The 17,528-nt window shown below is 46.3% G+C and overlaps 1 protein-coding gene across 2 annotated transcripts in view; it reads left to right on the top strand.

The window, feature by feature from the left end:
- BRPF3 (bromodomain and PHD finger containing 3) overlaps positions 1-12,893 on the top strand; it is a 35,723-nt gene extending 22,830 nt beyond the window's left edge. For both annotated transcript variants that reach the window (XM_018039121.1, XM_018039120.1), the window contains exons 10-13: positions 2,377-2,474; positions 5,318-5,415; positions 9,139-9,293; positions 10,594-12,893. In XM_018039121.1, the coding sequence (XP_017894610.1) occupies positions 2,377-2,474; positions 5,318-5,415; positions 9,139-9,293; positions 10,594-10,777 (535 nt within the window). In that variant the 3' untranslated portion in view covers positions 10,778-12,893. The remainder of the gene's footprint in view (positions 1-2,376; positions 2,475-5,317; positions 5,416-9,138; positions 9,294-10,593) is intronic.

Here is a 17,528-nt window from a genome sequence, read left to right as displayed (position 1 = left end):
TTCCTTATTAATTAGACTGGGATCATATGACTGTAGGATAAAGAACCTTGAAAGAATTTCTGGTTACTAATCCCATCCCCTTCCCCTCCTGTCTCTGGGTTTATCTTTTCTAATGATTTTCTGAGCAAGTTGGAGCTGCCCTATTTTCTATGGGTCATTTGCTCAATTATTAATTGAGCAAGGCACTGTTCTAAGCCCTGATAAGATGTCTGTTCTCATGGAGTTTATCTTCTAGAAAGGAGAGATAAATGTTAAACCAGTAAACAAAATACTTATAGATTGGGCTGTCTGCTTAGGCCTGGGTAACTTGGAGAGAGGGTTGAAAAAATGCCAGCCATGATTGAGTCACTTGTGCTTTTTTTCTGTAAAACAAGGAAATAGGGATCTAGTTTTGGTGTTGTATCCTATCCCATTGAGCTCATGCTTCTCAGAGCTCATCCTCCTATAGTATAACATTAGTAATTTATAATATTAAAGTGAGACATTAAAATTTAGTGCCTTTTATGTAACAATATTTGGGCTCCCCAGATGGCTCAGTAATAAAGAATCGACCTGCCAATGCAGGAGATGCAGGAAACTTCAGTTCCATCCCTGGGTAGAGAAGATCCTCTGGGGGAGGAAATGGCAACCCACTCCAGCATTCTTGCCTGGAAAATCCTGTGGAGTCTGGTGCATGGAGTCACAAAGAGTTGGATACGACTTAGTGGCTGAGCCTGCACATACAACAATATTTACTATATACTTGCTGTTTATTGAGTACTTAGTGTGTGCTGTACTGAGTGCTTTCTGTATACTAACCCATAAAATCCTCATACTATCACATGGGGAACACAAGCCTCAGAGAGGCTAACTAACTTGCTCAGGGTAACAGAATGAATGAGTAGAAGAGTCAGATTTTGAACCCAGGTAGTCTGGCTCCAGAGTTTCTCTCATAGCCACTGGGTTGCAACCTCCTCTGTTGTATTTGGAGATGTCTCCCCAGATCCATGATGTAAACTTGGAGAGGCTTTCCTAATAGAACTACCATTTCTTACATTTTTATAGGAACTCAGATTCTCTAAGCCCAGTGACAGATTTTTGTAGGGTGCATGGGAACTGAATCCTGAATATGAACTGGGTGTTCTTTTGTTTTTTCCCCAACAGGTCCTGACCAGCAGGAATAAAGCTCCCAACCTGCTAGTTAGTGAAGGATTATGATTGATTAGGTTCTGGTTGTGCTGGGTTTTCTGTGTAAGACCATGATAAAGTCAGTTATGATTCAGTAAAACAGGAGCACTCTACTCTCCAACCAGTCTTAACCTCAACCTCTTACGCTACTAGAGGTTTCTTATGCATTTCTGCTCTGCTACAGGTTGTTGGCCTGTCTTTTAAGCATTTTTGTTATTGGAATAATTATATAGCAGTAACTGGAGAAGGCAGTGGCAACCCACTCCAGTGTTCTTGCCTGGAGAATCCCAGGGATGGCAGAGCCTGGTTGGCTGCCATCTATCGGGTCACACGGAGCCGGGCACAACTGAAGCGACTTAGCAGCAGCAGCATATAGCAGTAATAGTTTTTAAAGTTTGATTGGGAAAAAAAAAAACCATAGCCACATCATTCTTGGCCAAAGGCTTCTAACTATGGTGGTACATTAGAAATTGCATTGGAAGCAATTTAAAAATACTAGTGCCTATGTGGGTTCCAGTTATATCATTATTCTTGTATTACTAGTCTCATTTTTGCCTATTACCATCTAGTCTTTATCTAATATATGATTTTTTTCCTCCTTGCAATAACCGTATTAAAAAAAAAAAACCCCGTCTGCTTGCTTGTTAAAAAAAATCCATCTCTGTCTAAGAAAAACTTCACACACATAAAGTAGAAGTGAGAAGTAGATTGTTTTTCCAATTTAAAAATGTCTTTCCTAATTAAGGAAGTAAGGCATGTCCATTATAGAAAATTTGGGAATGAGGCAGATTTTTGTGCCTCAAAAAGAAATTGGTTTCTTAGACAAGCTGTGTGAACCACAGAGTTAAGGATTCTGGGCGGATATGAGAACAGGCCCTCCTCGTGGCCTGACTGCTTAGACTGTGGAAGGATTGACAAGTGCCTGAGGTGATCGACCCTCTGGGTGAATCCAGTATCCCTGGGCAGGGGAGCAGGCTTCACTTTCCAAGTTCAGTCCTTCCACACGGGTGAAATGTTTCCTTAAGCCTCGTGGGAACATTTTGGTCAGAAGTATGTCATGGGTTTGTGTGAATTTTTAGGGGAAGGTGAGAAACCATTCTCCTTGAAGAGTTGTTGCAACTCTGCCCCTGGCAGAGATGAAACAGCAGAAGTGGATGTGTTAGCCATTTAAACTGCTCATTTCACTCCCCTCTCCCTCCCTATATTCAGTGGTCGGACACCTCCCAAACGCAGCCGAGGGAAGCCAGCCCTGTCTCGAGTACCCTTCCTGGAAGGTGTGAATGGAGACTCCGACTACAACAGCTCAGGTAAGGAGTGCTATACAGGTGCCTCTGGGGGAACCAGGCCTTCCGAAGAACCACAGCCAGACCCTGAACTCCTCCAGACCCAGGGACACTGGGCAGGGAGATGTCTCCTTCCTCTTAAATAATTCATCTTATTTTGAATAAGTGACACATGCTTTGGTGAAAAAAAGTCAGAATGAGCCAGTGTTTAGAGGTTTCTTTTGTGTCTTTCCAGATGTAATCCGTACGTACACAAGCCAAAAACTTGTACATATGTTCAAGAGTGAGCAGGGAAGCCTAACATGCACGTTCCTCTAAACCATGCCTTTTTTCGGTTAATAATGTATCTTGGAGATTCATCTGTGCTTTTTATTGGCTGCCTGATGCCCCACTACATAGGAGTGCTGTCACGTACTCAGCCGGCCCTCTGCAGATGGACATTTAGATTGTTTTCATGAAGTTGTCATAGTCAGTGTTGCAGTAAGCAACCAGGTACAAAGCTCATTTTGTATCCCTGGGGAGTATATCTACAGATATACTCTTGCTATGTTGAAGGAAGTATCCATTTATATTCTTGACAGATATTTCCAGTCTGCTCCATGTTACTGAATTTCACACATGACCTTGTAATTTCATGTGATCCAGTACTTCCACCCCTCTCCCCATGAGAAAGTCTATTCCAGCAGGTCCAAACAGTAAAGTGCTTGGATGTCATCTCCTGGGCCTGAGGGAATGAAGGGCAGGGTGGAGCCAAAGGAGAGGACTAGGTGGTGCTCAGGTGGGGCAGGTGCAGGGCAGCTGTCCTCTGAGCACAGCTGTGTCCAGCCGTCCCGTGGAGGGCGTGCACTCTGGATGCCCTGTCTTTGAAGCTTCCATCTAACATACAGGCTTCAGGGCTTCTCTTCCCCTATTTCCTATTCCCAACTGCTTTATTTTCCCTTAGCATCCATTTCTTTTTTCATATGTGTGTTGATGAATGCATGCCTGCATATTTCCTTGCTGTCTGTCAGTGCCTAGAAGGCAGGGCTCATGTCTGGATTAACTTGTACAGCATCTAATGCATAACTGGGAATGGATTTGGCACGTACTTTGTGCTTCAGGTAGTGACATTTTATTCTTATTTTAAGAACCATGTAATTATTAAAATAATGTCAAAGGAGATTTAAAAAGGAAACCAACCTTTCACTGTTCCATCACCTTAACACCATTGTCTTCGTTTCTCTACGTTGCCTTCCATGTATTTCAGGCACATTTTTAACAGAATGCTAAAGCAGAACTCATGCTCTTTCATATTTTGCTTTTTTCAATGTTAACTTTCCAATCAATGTATTATAATTTACGTACTTGTTTCATTGTTAGACATTTGGTTATTTCCAACTTTTAACACTATACATAAAGCAGTGAACCCATATTTTTGTCCAAATGCCTCTCAGTCATTTTAAAAGTTATTTTTCTAAGAACAAATTCCCAGGGAAAGCATTTACTGAAACAGATGGTTCATGCTTTTTTATGGCTCTTGAGACTTGCCACCGGATTGTGTTGTGAAAGGATTAGACTGGTCCGCAGTTTCCTCAGCAGTACATGATTGCACCAGTGTCCCCGCAGCCTGCCTCTTCAGTCATGCTGGATTTTATCTTTTTGTGGTTATTGCTATTGATTCAGTAGGTAGAAAACAAGACCTCATTACCAGTGATACATTTTTTAAAAAATTATTAACATGGGAGGTAATGTTTCCTTAGGAACATAATTTCCACTCTGTGGAATTTGGGCGTTTTTCCTTAGTCTAGTGTGGTCCCCTCACTGTTGCTAGTTTATAGGCTGGGAAGGGGAAGGGAGGTTCCTGTTTGTGTTCAGAGATGTTTGTGAAGGACCCATTGTGTGCGAGTGCGTTAGGTGCAGAACAAGGAAAGCTGAAGACATGTGCCTGCCCCAGGACCTGTGCAAGATTCTGACAAAACAGGCACAGAGAGAACCTCTGCTGAGTGCTGTGCAGCAAGGTGACCTGTAGCCAGGTGTGGCCGTGCCAGAAAAGAACTCATTTAGCAGGTAGTTTTTCTGGGATGTTTGTCCTAGGCATCTTTTCCATGAAGCTGTCATCTGGAGGCCCACCAGTCAGGGAGGCCCAGAGAGCAGTCTGTGGCTTTGCCAAGCTGCCGTATAGTCTGTATTCCTGGTAATGAAGTAGTTATATTTTTTCAAGGAACATCAACCTAGGGTTCTAGTTTAGAGGTCAGCAAACTGTAACCTGTTGCCTGTTGGCTCACTTGGTAAAAATCTGCCTGCAATACAGGAGACCCAGGTTCAATCTCTGGATCGGGAAGATTCCCTGGAGAAGGAAATGGCAACCCACTCCAGCATTCTTGCCTGGAGAATTCTATGGACAGAGGAGCCTAGTGGGCTACAGTTCATGGAGTCACAAACGCTTTCACTTTCATGAGCTAAGAGTGTTTTTACATTTTTTTCGAATGATTGAAAATCAAAAGGAGAATGATATTAATATTTTGTAATACAGAAATTTATACAAAATTCCAATTTCAGTGTCCAGAAATTGTTTTATGGGGACGCAACAGTGCTCATTCATTTAGGAATTACCCGTGAGCGCTTTCATGATACAGCAGCAGAGATAAGTAGCTGCAGTGGAGACATGTAGCACACAAAACCTAAAATATGTGCTATTTGACCTTTTAAAGAACAAGTTTGCTGACCCCTAATCTAGTCTTAAGAACTCAGGAGAGGGTAGGGAAGAGGAAGGGTGGAGGGGATGTTGTTGACTCATTCCTGGACTGCTCCAGTCAAATGGAGGCCCCAGGCAGGCCTCCTGGGAGCTATTCCAAGCCCCCCTGTCTCCTCCCCTCCACCACCCCCAGGCAGAAGCCTCCTGATGCCCTTTGAAGACCGCGGAGACCTGGAGCCCCTGGAGCTGGTGTGGGCCAAGTGCCGAGGTTACCCCTCCTACCCTGCCTTGGTGAGTCTGCCCTTCCATTCTCCCTCCCCTGGGGGATTCTGGCCCCTACCTTGCCTTGAGGGCTTATCTGATTGGATCAAGCCAGCAGAGTGTGGTTGGGAGTCAGGGTGCCTTTAGCTGCAGAAGGGAGGGAGGTTTTATCCCAGCCTGGGTGGGTCACACCAGCTAGGCTTAGGGTACTTAAAATAGGTTACAGTATGCAGACAGAGGCTAGGGCTCTTAGAGTTTTAATAGAGTATATTTATTTGCTAAATGGAAAAATTATTATTATGCATAAAAGTTATATGTGCTCATTGTAGAGAATTATAAAATCTGCTAATAATGCTTAGCTGTTTGGCTAAATGTCTGTTATGCTAAGTCCTTGAAATATGGAGAAAGGTATGATTATTCTCATTTTGTAGGGGAAAACACTGAAGATCTGTTACCCATGGTCATCTAGCTTTTAAGTGGCAGGGTTGGAATTTGACAGTGTGTAATGTCAAAGCCTGTGTTTTGAGCCACTGAGTTCAAAGTCACCCATAGTCCCATCTGTTCAGAGATTACCTCTTGATGTATACCCTCAGCCCTGATATTTTTTGTTGTTTAATGCATAAATGTTAGACCATGTGCTGTTCAAACCTTCCCTTCATTTAACAGCACACCATGTGTGTGCGTATCTCATGCCATCAAACGTTCTTCATTGGCATCACTGTCACGGCTGTGTTGTCTTCAGCTGTATGCATGTACCTTATTTTAACCATTCTCTTGTCGGTCATTTAGATCATTTTGAATGTTTCACTATGACAAACAGCCAGCAGTAAGCATCATTGTAGTTTAACATTTGTGCACGTCTATGATTATTTCTTTACAGTGAAGAAGTCTTAGGAATGTCTTCTTTGGGGCATATGCAAAATTCTGATGCAAATTGCCAAGTTGCCCCTTAGAAAGTTAGGGGCAACCCCAGTTTATATGGGGCTTCCCTGGTGGCTCAGCAGAGAATCTGCGTGCAGTGCGGGGGACCCAGGTTCAATACCCTGGAGAAGGAAATGGCTACCCACATCCAGTATTCTTGCCTGGAGAATCTCATGAGCAGAGCAGTCTGGTGGGCTACAGTCCATGGGGTCGCAAAGAGTTGGGTACAACTGAGCAACTAACACTTTCACTTTCCAGTTTATACTCCCACCAGTAGTAGCTAAAAATTCTATTTTTACCATCTTGATTGGGAAGGTCATGTCCATCTGGCCCTGGTAAATACTGACTCTAACCTTTGAGACATAGCAGAATCATCTCGGAGAATTTTAAACAGTGCAGATACTGAGGCCCCATCTCAAAAGTACCATATTAGACTCTGAAACCAGACCCAAGCATGAATATTTTTTTAAAAATACTTCCCCAGTGATCTGTAGTGGGAGCTGAGAACCACCCTGCCAGCCTATGTGTGCACACAAAGCTCTGAGCCTCTCCTTGCTCATTTGTGTCTATGGCTCTTTCTGGTCTCACAGCAGCTTCTTCAGGTAAAGAGTGCAAGAACTCTGATCTTTTTTCTACTTGTGATGAAACTGTAGCTCCCAGAGGTTATACCACTTGCTGGAGTCATATCGGAACCCATGCTGCCAGCCTCCCCCACTCCTTAGCAGGGGCAGGAGGGAAATCCACACTGTGACCCAGCGCTGGGGAGGTTGGGCCTGGGGCTGCCTTCACAGGCTCTGCCCTCTGCTCTCGGTGAGACCCCCGGGTTAGTTGTTGAAGAAGAAGTTAAGGCTATGCAGGTTTGGTTTTATCTTTTTAAATCTCCCAAAACAAAGAAGTCAGTCTAAAACTAGTCTCTTTTTTTCCTTTTTAATTATCTTCTTAATTATAATTTTCTTTTGCAATTAAATTTAGCCACCACCTGAACACAACCTCTGTTTTTATTTTGGTTTATACTCTCCCAGTCATTTTCCTCTATGTACTTAAATATGTACTTGCACATATAGTGACCATGGTTTTTAATTTTCTGGGGCTCTTGTTCTTTAAAAAAAGTTTTTCTTTAAAAATTACATATCTACATTATAGAAGCTTGTATAGACAATCAACACAAACCTCCAGCATCCTGACATATCATCTATAAGCATTTTGTATTGTTCCTTCTATTTATTGTTTATTATAGCTGTAAAAATAGTGGGTGTACACATTTATTATGTAATATGTTAAATGTTATCATAAACTTTACTTCCATGTTATTTTACATCTGCATAACATTTGAGTGAGTGTGGCCCATTATTTATTATTTTGGAGTACATTTGCCTCTGTCTTCTTTAAAAAGAGAGGTGACCTCTCCTTAAGAGGGAGACTTGCCCATCTTGTTTCTGCCCTTGGAGGGGACATTTTTCACAGTCTGCCTCCAGTTTCCCAGCCAGGCACTAGCCCCACTGTTGGTGATTGAGGAAGCTCAGGAGAGCTTGTCTGGTGGTTCCCATTAGGACCTTTAGCATCAGTCCTAGGAGGGACAGACAGGCTGAGAGTTAAGAGTTTTTATCAAATCACACAGCTGGGGGCAGGGTACGGGTGGTTCTTCCTTAGAGTAAACTCTTAACCAGAGCACCTGCTTTTAGCTGCTTATCTTGAGACAGATGTAAGGAAGCTGGCAGACACCCAAAAGTAAATAGAGCAATTTATTATTATGAGAAGAGGCCCCCTGGGACAGGGTATAGGAATTACGATTTTTCCATCTCTGGGGAAAGCTGCTTCCTCGGTAAGTTTCCAAGTCTCCCCGGCCTTGGTGCACAAACACTATCAGCCAAAGCAGGGGGCTGTGCAAGAGGCGGTGGGCAGTCAAGCCCCAAGTCCAGGTGCCTGGTTTTTGTCCCAGCCAGCTGTATCCTTCTGTGCTTGGCATTTTCCTCTGTAGGCAGCAGACTTCTCAGCATTAGCAAGAGAATGAAATAAGATGATATGTGACTAATTAGAAGCTTCAGTAACAGTGTCAGTACTCAATAGACTGGTGAGTTATTGTTGTGTTGATGCCACCAGGCATTTTGCTAAGCCCCTGCCCCTGTGGAGCATGCAGCCTCAAGGACTGATTCTTCCAGTGGCCCTTGTTTCCAGCCACATCATTCTCCCCTCTCCAGCAGCCCTCCAAGCTCAGCCTCTTGGCTTCTCTCTAATCTTACCATGGGATGTTAAAGTTGTATCTGGTCTACACACCAGAAGGATAATAGACAAGAAGGTGGTGGGTAACCAGAAGATATGTTTAGGTGAAATAAGGGGATGGACCCTCTAGCTGAGGCAAAACCTTTCTCACAGCCATGGTGTCTAGGAAGGCCCCTGAGGGTTTGAAATGAATTATACAGGTTCTAAAGGGAAATTGGCAGGGAAGTAAACAACCTCTCTCCCCTAAGGGACATTGGGAGGAACGTGTTTATCTATCTGACCTGGACATCAGAGATAGTCCACTCACTTCTGATAATCCCTGACCTTGGCTTCCCAGAACTTCTCTTTCAGCTTTGGGGCCTGACAGTTGATGGAGCAAGCTTTCTTTTTGGAAAGAGCCGAAGGATTAGGACGGTGTCTGGGGAAATGGAGTCGAGATGTACGTTTGGGGTACTGAGGGTCATTGGAAGAGGTCAGCCCCTCCCTCACCGAGTCAGGCAGGGCCAGTCCGCTGCATAGCTCTGGTGTAGAGTGGCTCAGTGCCTAGTCCCGCAGCAGGCTGCACAGTTCACCCGTCTGTCCCTTGCTGAATCCTCTCCCCTCTGCTTTCAGATCATCGACCCCAAGATGCCCCGGGAGGGCCTCCTGCACAATGGTGTCCCCATCCCTGTTCCCCCCCTGGATGTGCTGAAGCTGGGCGAGCAGAAACAGGCCGAGGCTGGAGAGAAGCTCTTCCTTGTCCTCTTCTTTGACAACAAACGCACCTGGTGAGTGCGTGCTGCCGCTGGAAGGGTGCGCCGGGATGCAGGCTGGGGAGCCTGACTGGGATGCTGTTCTAATGCTGACATGCTGGGGGTACACAGCGCTGTGGACTCAGCCACTCCGCCTGTGTGCTCAGTTGAAAGCAAAAGGTTACCTGCCAGCAGCTAGTCTCTGCGTTTGCCATGATAGTAGTAATTTAGTGTTAGGAATAACAGTGATGAACAGTGTTAATGGTAACTGAGGAGTTTGGTATATCAGTCTCTGAGAAACACTCTGAGATGGAGATTTGTGTTAGAGGCTTCTTGGGAAGAGCTGTGGGCAGGAAGGGTGAGGAGTGCAGCCCTAGGCAGAGAAAGCAGTTGAACTGCAGTGTGCTTGCTGCAGAGGCCACAGCTGATCTGTTTGAGCTCATTAGAGATGTTAGAAATGGGGGCTGTGCCCCTATACCCCAACATCAACCAGGCCTTGAATGCTGGCTGTCCCTGGTGGGGGTGATTCCTGGAGAGAGACTCACTTGAGAGCCTATAATCTGCCACTGCTCCCAGTGGCTGCGGGAATGCGTGTCTTGGTCCTGGGCGGGTGGGGGGGAGTTGTGGAAAGTGCAGAACGCACTCCAAGGGGCTTGTCTGCTCATGGTTTAAAAAGGCCAGCAGGAGGATTCTTTCACCCCTGCTTCTGTAGAGTGGGGAGGCAGGACTAGCTGATAACTATCATCTGTCAAGCATTTACCCCATGTCCTTAGGCAGATTGCTTTATATGAGTGATTTCATTTGATCCTCATTTAAATCTTCATTAATCCCCTCCCAATCCATTTTGCAGATGAGGAAGCTGAGGCTCAGAAAGCCAAGAACCTATAGCTAGAACTGGGAAATAAACCAGGATCTGGCTCCAGAGGCTGGGCTCTCAGCCATATGTTCAACTCACCCAGGGATCTTTTAAACACTACAGGTGTAGGCCCCACCAGAAATCATTTCATTGATTCCTGGCATCAGCTCCACTTCTTCAACATAGCTGCCTGACTCCCCAAGGCAGGGCGAGGCTCAGAGCCCTCCAGATGGCTTAGCTAGTCTCCCAAGGGGCACATGGGCTTCCCTCCAGCAACCTTCTAAGCCGAGTGTTCTGGGGCCCAGATAAGGGCCTGGCTACAAAATGAGTCCCTTTGTGGCCTCCTGCCTGCAGCGTCCCAGTCTGCCTCCCTCTCCCTGTCCCCTCCCCCCGGCTTTGCTGGTCATGGACAAGTGAATCCAGAGGAGCCTCCTGTGGGACCCACTACGGTCCAGGCCTCTTACTATGCTTATATTTTAGGCAGTGGCTTCCAAGGGACAAAGTCCTGCCCCTCGGTGTGGAAGACACTGTGGACAAGCTCAAGATGCTGGAAGGCCGCAAGACCAGCATCCGCAAGTCAGTTCAGGTGGCCTACGACCGTGCGATGATCCACCTGAGCCGAGTGCGGGGGCCCCACTCCTTCGTCACCTCCAGCTACCTGTAAGAGGGGGGCCCACCCTGCCTCCGTCCTGCAGGGCACAGAGAAGCCTCTTCCGGCCCCAGCCAGGCATACGGCTGGCAGCTTCCCCCTCCTATGGCAGGCCAGGGACTGGGCTGTGTCCTCCCCAAGGGCAAGGCCCCAGTTTTGACTAACTGCGTAATTCCCCTGGTGGGCCTGCTGTGCCAAAAACTCCCACCTGAGCTCCCCCGGGGCTGGTCCACTGAAGAACCAGTTAGCAGTAGAAACAGCTGTGAAGCTTGGGCCCAGCCACGGAGATGAACCTGGCCCTGGAAAGCAAGAGGTCTTGGGCTTGCTCAAGGGTGCGCCTGGTGCCCTCCAACTCACTCCAGCTAACTACACCTCAGGGTGAGCGAGGCGCTAACGCTGACCCCAGAGGTGCTGTGGATACACTCGGGTCCTGTGGGAATCTCACGGAGCTCACCCTCTCCCTCCATCACCCCTCCTCCTACCTCTTGCCTGAACCATCTTCTGCCCAGCCTCTGTTTCTCCTGTGTTCCTTTCCCAGCTTTCTCTTGTGCCAAACTGACAGAAACCATCACCAAACTGATCTTTTTTCTTTTTATGTCTCATTCCCTTTGAGGCCAGCTGCTAGCTACCACTTGGGTGACCCCTTCACCAGCATACCTCCCCTCCCCTTGTATGTGCTGCAGGCAAACAGCAGAGGCCAGACTGTGAGAGCTGCCCCCTTGGATTGGGGCGGGGCCTCGGGCCTCTGCCTTGCAGAGAGGTGGGCTTAGGCTGGGCGGGCTCCCATCAGCAGACCAGGCTTCTGGTGCCCGTGGCCATCTGTCCATGTGGATTCTGTGGGCTGTTGGGGTGAAGCTGTGCCCTTTGGCCGGGTCTGCCCTTTCCCTCCTCCTAGCCTCCTCATGGGTTTTCATTTTCTGTCCTGCAGCCTCTAGGCTCTCATTACCACCAGGGATGGCGAGGGGCCTATAGTCCAGCATGTTCCTGTGCTGTGCTTGCCCTGCCCAGCCTCTGCTGCTCTAAGCTGCAAGGAACGCAGCACTTTTCTTTCAAACCCTCTGTCCCCTTCCCTCTTTTCCTTCAACCCCCTCTCCACCTTTACCTTCTCAAAAACAGAAGGGAAAAAAAAAAAACAAAAACTGTGAAACGGGGGAATGCTGACTGACAAACCAACACAACTTTCAGAGGCTTCGATGTCTGTTCTCTGATGTTTCTTTTCACCTCCTAAGCACCAAAGTTGCAGGGCCAGGTTGCCGGCCACTGATCGCCATGTTGATTTTTAACCTGATGTTCTTTTTAATTGTTTTAAATTTTTCATAGGGGAGTTTTGGACAAAACGAAGTCACTGGGGAGATCACTGCCATTTTTACGCACTTGACTTTTTAAAAATACAACCTACCAACCGCCACGACTTCTTATACGTTTGGGACACGAGCCAGAGTTTAAAAGGGAACCAACAAAACTCTCTATAACATAATAAAGGACGGGGTTTTGGATTTTGTACAATAATAAAACTACAATGCCTATGGCTAGGGAAGGACATAGTGTATATAATTGTAAAATACTGTTCTAAATTATTCAGGCCTATAGTTTCCATTACTGGAGTCCTCCATTGTGTGGCTGAGTATTTTAAATGCACACAGTGTGTTTTATTTAAAGGAGCCAATACGTCCCCCCTCCCCAGGTAGTCGGTCGGCTGTGGACTCTGTGACCTTTGTCTCAACCTGTGTTGTAAGATCTTGGGGCTTTCTCTTTCTGTGTGTCTCTGCCTCCCAACACTTTCTCTTTCTTAGTCTCTCTCTCCTTTTTTCTTTTTCTTAGTCTCTGAATCTTTCCGTCTCTGAGTCTCATTTTTAAAACTGCTCTTTTAGAACGGGAAACGGCTCAGATCCTGCTGTGGCATGGGGCCTATGTGTCTCAGTCGCGTCTGCTGTGAAGCACACGATGCTCTATTTATTGTAGAAAGTAACTTTATTTGCTTTCTAGAATTGTTTATAACAGATGGTATAAGAGAGGTAATAAACAGAAAAATCTATGCTTGTAAAGAATACAAGAGTTAATTTTACCTACTATAATATGACTGTCTTAAACTTATTTTCTCTCTGAGAAATAAATGTTCTAATGGGCAGCAGCCGCTGTGTGTGTTTATGGTTGTCAGTGGGGCCTGCCCTTCACCTAATCTCTGCAGCCCTCTCCCTCCTCAGGAGGCCAGGGCCATCAATGGTTGCATGAAGAATGGGGTTGACTAAAATATCTGTCTGAAAAACGCAAAAAAAAAAAAAAAAAAAGAATGGGGCTGACTAGCCATTGCAGACTCCCAGCTAGAGAATGCTCTGTCTGTCTGTCTCGCGGACCCCTGGAAGAGGGGCGAGGACGGTTTCTGATGTTTTCCTCCCTAGCAGCGCTGCCTTTTGGAAGTTGTGGAAGGTCCAGCCTGCCTCCCACACCTCAGCTGCCCTGTGGCCACATCGCTTCAGGAGCATGTGCTCCACATTCAGCAGGAGAAATGGCCCTTTCGACAAACCAGGCACCTGTTCACCAGGCTTGCAGAATTGGAGACTCTAGGCTGTTCCTCCTCTGTCATTGTTGCTGTCCCCCTTCTATAGAGGGCGAGCCAGGACTCAGAGAGGCAGAACATGATCCTGGTTACTTTTACAACTAGAAAGGAACCTTGAGCTTACCCAGCCTTCATTTTGCAGACAAGGAAACAGACCTGCAAAATTAAAAGACTTATCCAAGATCAGCCAGCCAAGAAACGATGGCAGAATCCTGGGACAAGGATCTGGCTGTGCTGGCCTGTTCTGTACCTCCTTCCCCTCTCTGTGGCTCTGGCTCCACCATTTCTGGAAAGCAGTATCTTGAGCAGAAACAAGAGTATTCCCTGGGGCCAACTGCTCTGTTGTTGGGCCTAGGATAGTTTTTCCCTCTGGTTCTGCCTGGCTGCTCTGCTTGGCTGCGAGTTATGTGTCTCAGTGTGTGGCTGGAGAATATAGGAGTCACCTCCTCCACAGGGCTTTGGAAATTCTTATCATTGAAGTCACTAAAGTATAAAGGTTCTCACTCTGGTATAACATTAACAAAATATCTCTAATGTACTGATAGCTCTTGTATTACATGTTAGGGTGCAGGATGCTAACAACCTGATTTATAAACATTGCAGACAACTCTCAAAATGGTTCCAGAAGAATGAAACAATTCAAGCCTTGAAAATTGGGGTTAAAAATACCTATACATAAATTTTTATTTTGAATTATAAAAGCAATTTAAAGAGAAATTACAAGCTCACCCTATAAAACATATGCAAATAAAAATGACCAGATGAGTAGGATTTAAACAGGGATAAAAAAGAAGTCATTGTAAACAGATGAAGCAACTTAAACAAATGGTGGCCTCTGGGAGGTTTGGTGTGTATTCCAACTCCAATAACCGCCATCCCCTTAGGGAGTGAGACCGTGTGTTGGGATTAACGGCTTTGTCACTGACTTGCTGTGTGATCTCATGCATGGTGCTGGACCTCTCTGAGACTGAGGTAAAAGAGGACCCCGAAGCCAGGGTGAGCAGTAGTGCATGGTAGTTGGCAGCAGCCATTGAAAGATTTGACTAGGGAGGAAACTTGATTAAAACTTGGCAACTAATTAGACTGATAATCAGAGTCAAAAAGGAGTGTTATGCAGGGTCATCGTGTGCCTGGAGCGACCAGCAGTGGGTTTGCGGGTGAGGAGGAAGGAAAGGTAGGTTTTGATGAGTTTATGTTGCCTGTGGGACATCTGAGAAAAGCCCCCAGCAAACAAGAGGAACTGGACTTGGAGTTCCCTAGGAACATAGGAGCAGATGACAGAAATGTGTGGTCACTGAAGCCCATCAGGGTAGTTAGGAGAATGGTCAAGGAGAGAGAGAGGGGAGAGGACAGAGTGCAGAAAAGCCCCTTGTATCTAGAGACCTGCGCTGGGGGACAGGTTGGAGACAGTGCCTTCAGAGGGGTCCAGTCCCCAAGGAGGGCCTCATGCGGACAGTGTTGAGCCCTAAGAGTCACCTAGCCACACACACACCCGCCAACAACTCTTCACAGAGAGAGGCAGGCCAGGTGTGCTAAGCATCACAGAGCAGGAAAAGGCAGCGCTAGACCAGAGCCGAGCACTTTCTACTCTCTCCACGCCCACGTTTTCAGAGCCCTTGAGGTGAGTAGAAGTTTCCTTGATATATTTTTATCAAAGCTAAATTCATAGCCTCAAATCTGAAATACAGTACTGGAGCTTGTGAGGGCACCCTGGCTAGGAAGAGAAAATCTTTCCTAACAAGTTAAAAAATATTAAAAGCATTTGCCAAGACCCTGGTCAGCTTGGTCATTTTCATTAATGCCACAGTTGCCATTAACACTTGAGTGTGAATTTGCCCGTCAGGCTCTCCTGACCTGGCCAGGCTGTGAGCTTTGACTCTGAGAGAAGAGGGGGTAGGCGGTAGGACTGCTGGGCTCTGGGACAGGAATGTAGGGGGCCCTTGTCTGCCCCTGGCTGTGCAGGCTATCCATGGTGTCTGTAGGGCAAGGAGTGTGAACATTTGGTCCTGCCAACTGCAGCCACTCTGGCCTTTACCAGGAACAAGGGGAGGAGGTCTTTGGAGGAGAAAAATGGTTTCTCTAAAAGATGAGGAAGAAGTTTCTGCCTCACTGTATGGTGGGAAAGAGGGGCCACAGAGATACATGTTTGGGCCGCAGCTGGAGGGGGGCTCTGACTTGACCTTGATATTGGGGGTTCCCTTCTGTTCTTTCCCTTAAAGAGTGAAGAAAAAAATATATATATATATATAATATGCTATACTATATATATTTTAGTATTGTCTACAATTTTAATATTCTTAAGAGGGCCAGGACTCACAGGCTACATGACATAGAAAAAGGCAGATGTCCCCAAAATTTCAGAAAGGTTATTGTTAATATTTCAAAGAACATGGTATATCCTTCGCTTGGCACCTATAAGGCTGGTTGGAAGTGGTTTCGGTCTAACTCCCCTCACTTCTGAAGCAATGGCTGAGCCTTCCTCTCCCTTTCTTCTTTATATTGGCCCCTTTGAGGGGACAAAGAGGTAGTTTGGGGATGTAACATTGATGGCTCCTGGTGGGTGAGAATGCGGGTTAAATAGGGGCCCTGAGGAGAGTCTCCCCACCCATCCCAGCTTGACAGTCCAGAGGACCCATGAAGGATTTTTATCTGAGCTGGTCACAAAAGAATATAAGATTGTTCATTGCTATATAACTTGGGGAAATTTTTTTTTCTAAGTACAACGGAGAAAGTAAGACTATTTTAACCACCCAGAAATAACCATTTCCACCGTTTTAATGTAATTCCCTTATAGTCTCATTTCCCCCTCCCTAGATAGAGCATGTATTTTAGTTTCTTGTATTGGATAGCTGCGAAGTCAGCTGGTAGCTTTCTGCAGTCACTGCAGAAGTGCTCAGCATGATGGGAACACAAGGCCCAACAACCTTTCTGCCCAAATTTAACTTACCCTCTCTTGCTGAGTATCATGGGCTGGCTTATGCCAACCATTGCCCATCAATGTTTGTTGGTTCCCTTTGTTTTGCTAAGATGTCTGTAGACGCTAACAACTGAGATTGAATGGGAGCTGTGGTTCTCCATCCCAAGAACTTTCTTACTGGGGTACATTTCCATGGAAGTCAGTCCTAGACCAAATACCACCCCATGTTCAAACACTGTGAGCGAGGTGTCCCCCAAATGGCCATATGCTTTCTTCTGCAGCCTGAGAAGTTCCCTCTGTCTGCTCTCTGGGGCAGCGCCAGCACCTGACACGAACGGTCATTCCAAGGTGGACGCGCCCTGCCGCCGAGCAGGCAGGCCAGGGGGCCAGAGCAGTGGGGCTTCAGACCAAGAATATCTTTGTTGTTTTCGATATTACTTTACATATAGTAATTAAGATACACAAACTTTAATCTCTGAGTTTTTATATTTGTTTCCATCCATGAAGCCACGGATTTAACCAGATTAAAATACAGAACATTTCCTCATGTTCCTTGGCACCTATAAGGCTGGTTGGAAGTGGTTTCAGTCTAACTCCCCTCGCTTGTGAAGCAATGGCTGAGTTCCTTCCTCTTCCTTCTTTATATTGGCCCCTTTGAGGGGGCATAATCCCAGGGACGAGGGAGCCTGGTGGGCTGCCATCTATGGGGTCGCACAGAGTCAGACATGACTGAAGCGACTTAGCAGCAGCAGCAGCAGCAGCAGAGATAGTTTGGGGATATAATGTAACATTGATGGCTCCTGGTGGGTGAGAATGCAGGTTAAATAGGGGCCCTGAGAAGAGTCTTCCCACCCATCCCAGCTTCACAGTCCAGAGGACCCAAGTACAGCACATTTCCTCCCAGAAAGTTCCTCATGTTCCATCCCAGTCACTATCTGCCCAATCCCCCAGCTGAGGGTAACTCCTCTCCGGGACTCCACAGCAGAGATCAGTGTCGCCTGTTGAAGAACTTTGTAAAATGGGATCATGCAATGTGTGCTCTTGTGTCCGGCTCCTCTCATTCAGCACCGCGTCTCTGGGCTCTGTCCGTGTTATGCACGTAGCTGTGCTTGTTTGGGGTAGTATCCATTCTCCCGCTGGTGGGCATTGGGTTGTTTCCACGTTGAGCTGTCATAGTAACTCTGCTATGAACATTCTCATCTAGGTCTTTTGGTAGACACAGTGCTCGTTTCTCTTAAGAAAATCCCCAGGAGTAGAATTGCTAGCTTTGGAAGGTTCTACCAAACGGTTTT

The sequence above is a fragment of the Capra hircus genome, chromosome 23 (genome assembly GCF_001704415.2).
Source record: "Capra hircus breed San Clemente chromosome 23, ASM170441v1, whole genome shotgun sequence".
Lineage (NCBI taxonomy): Eukaryota > Metazoa > Chordata > Mammalia > Artiodactyla > Bovidae > Capra > Capra hircus.
The sequence above is the reverse complement of the archived record's forward strand: the minus strand, read 5'-3'. Positions and strand labels throughout refer to the sequence as shown.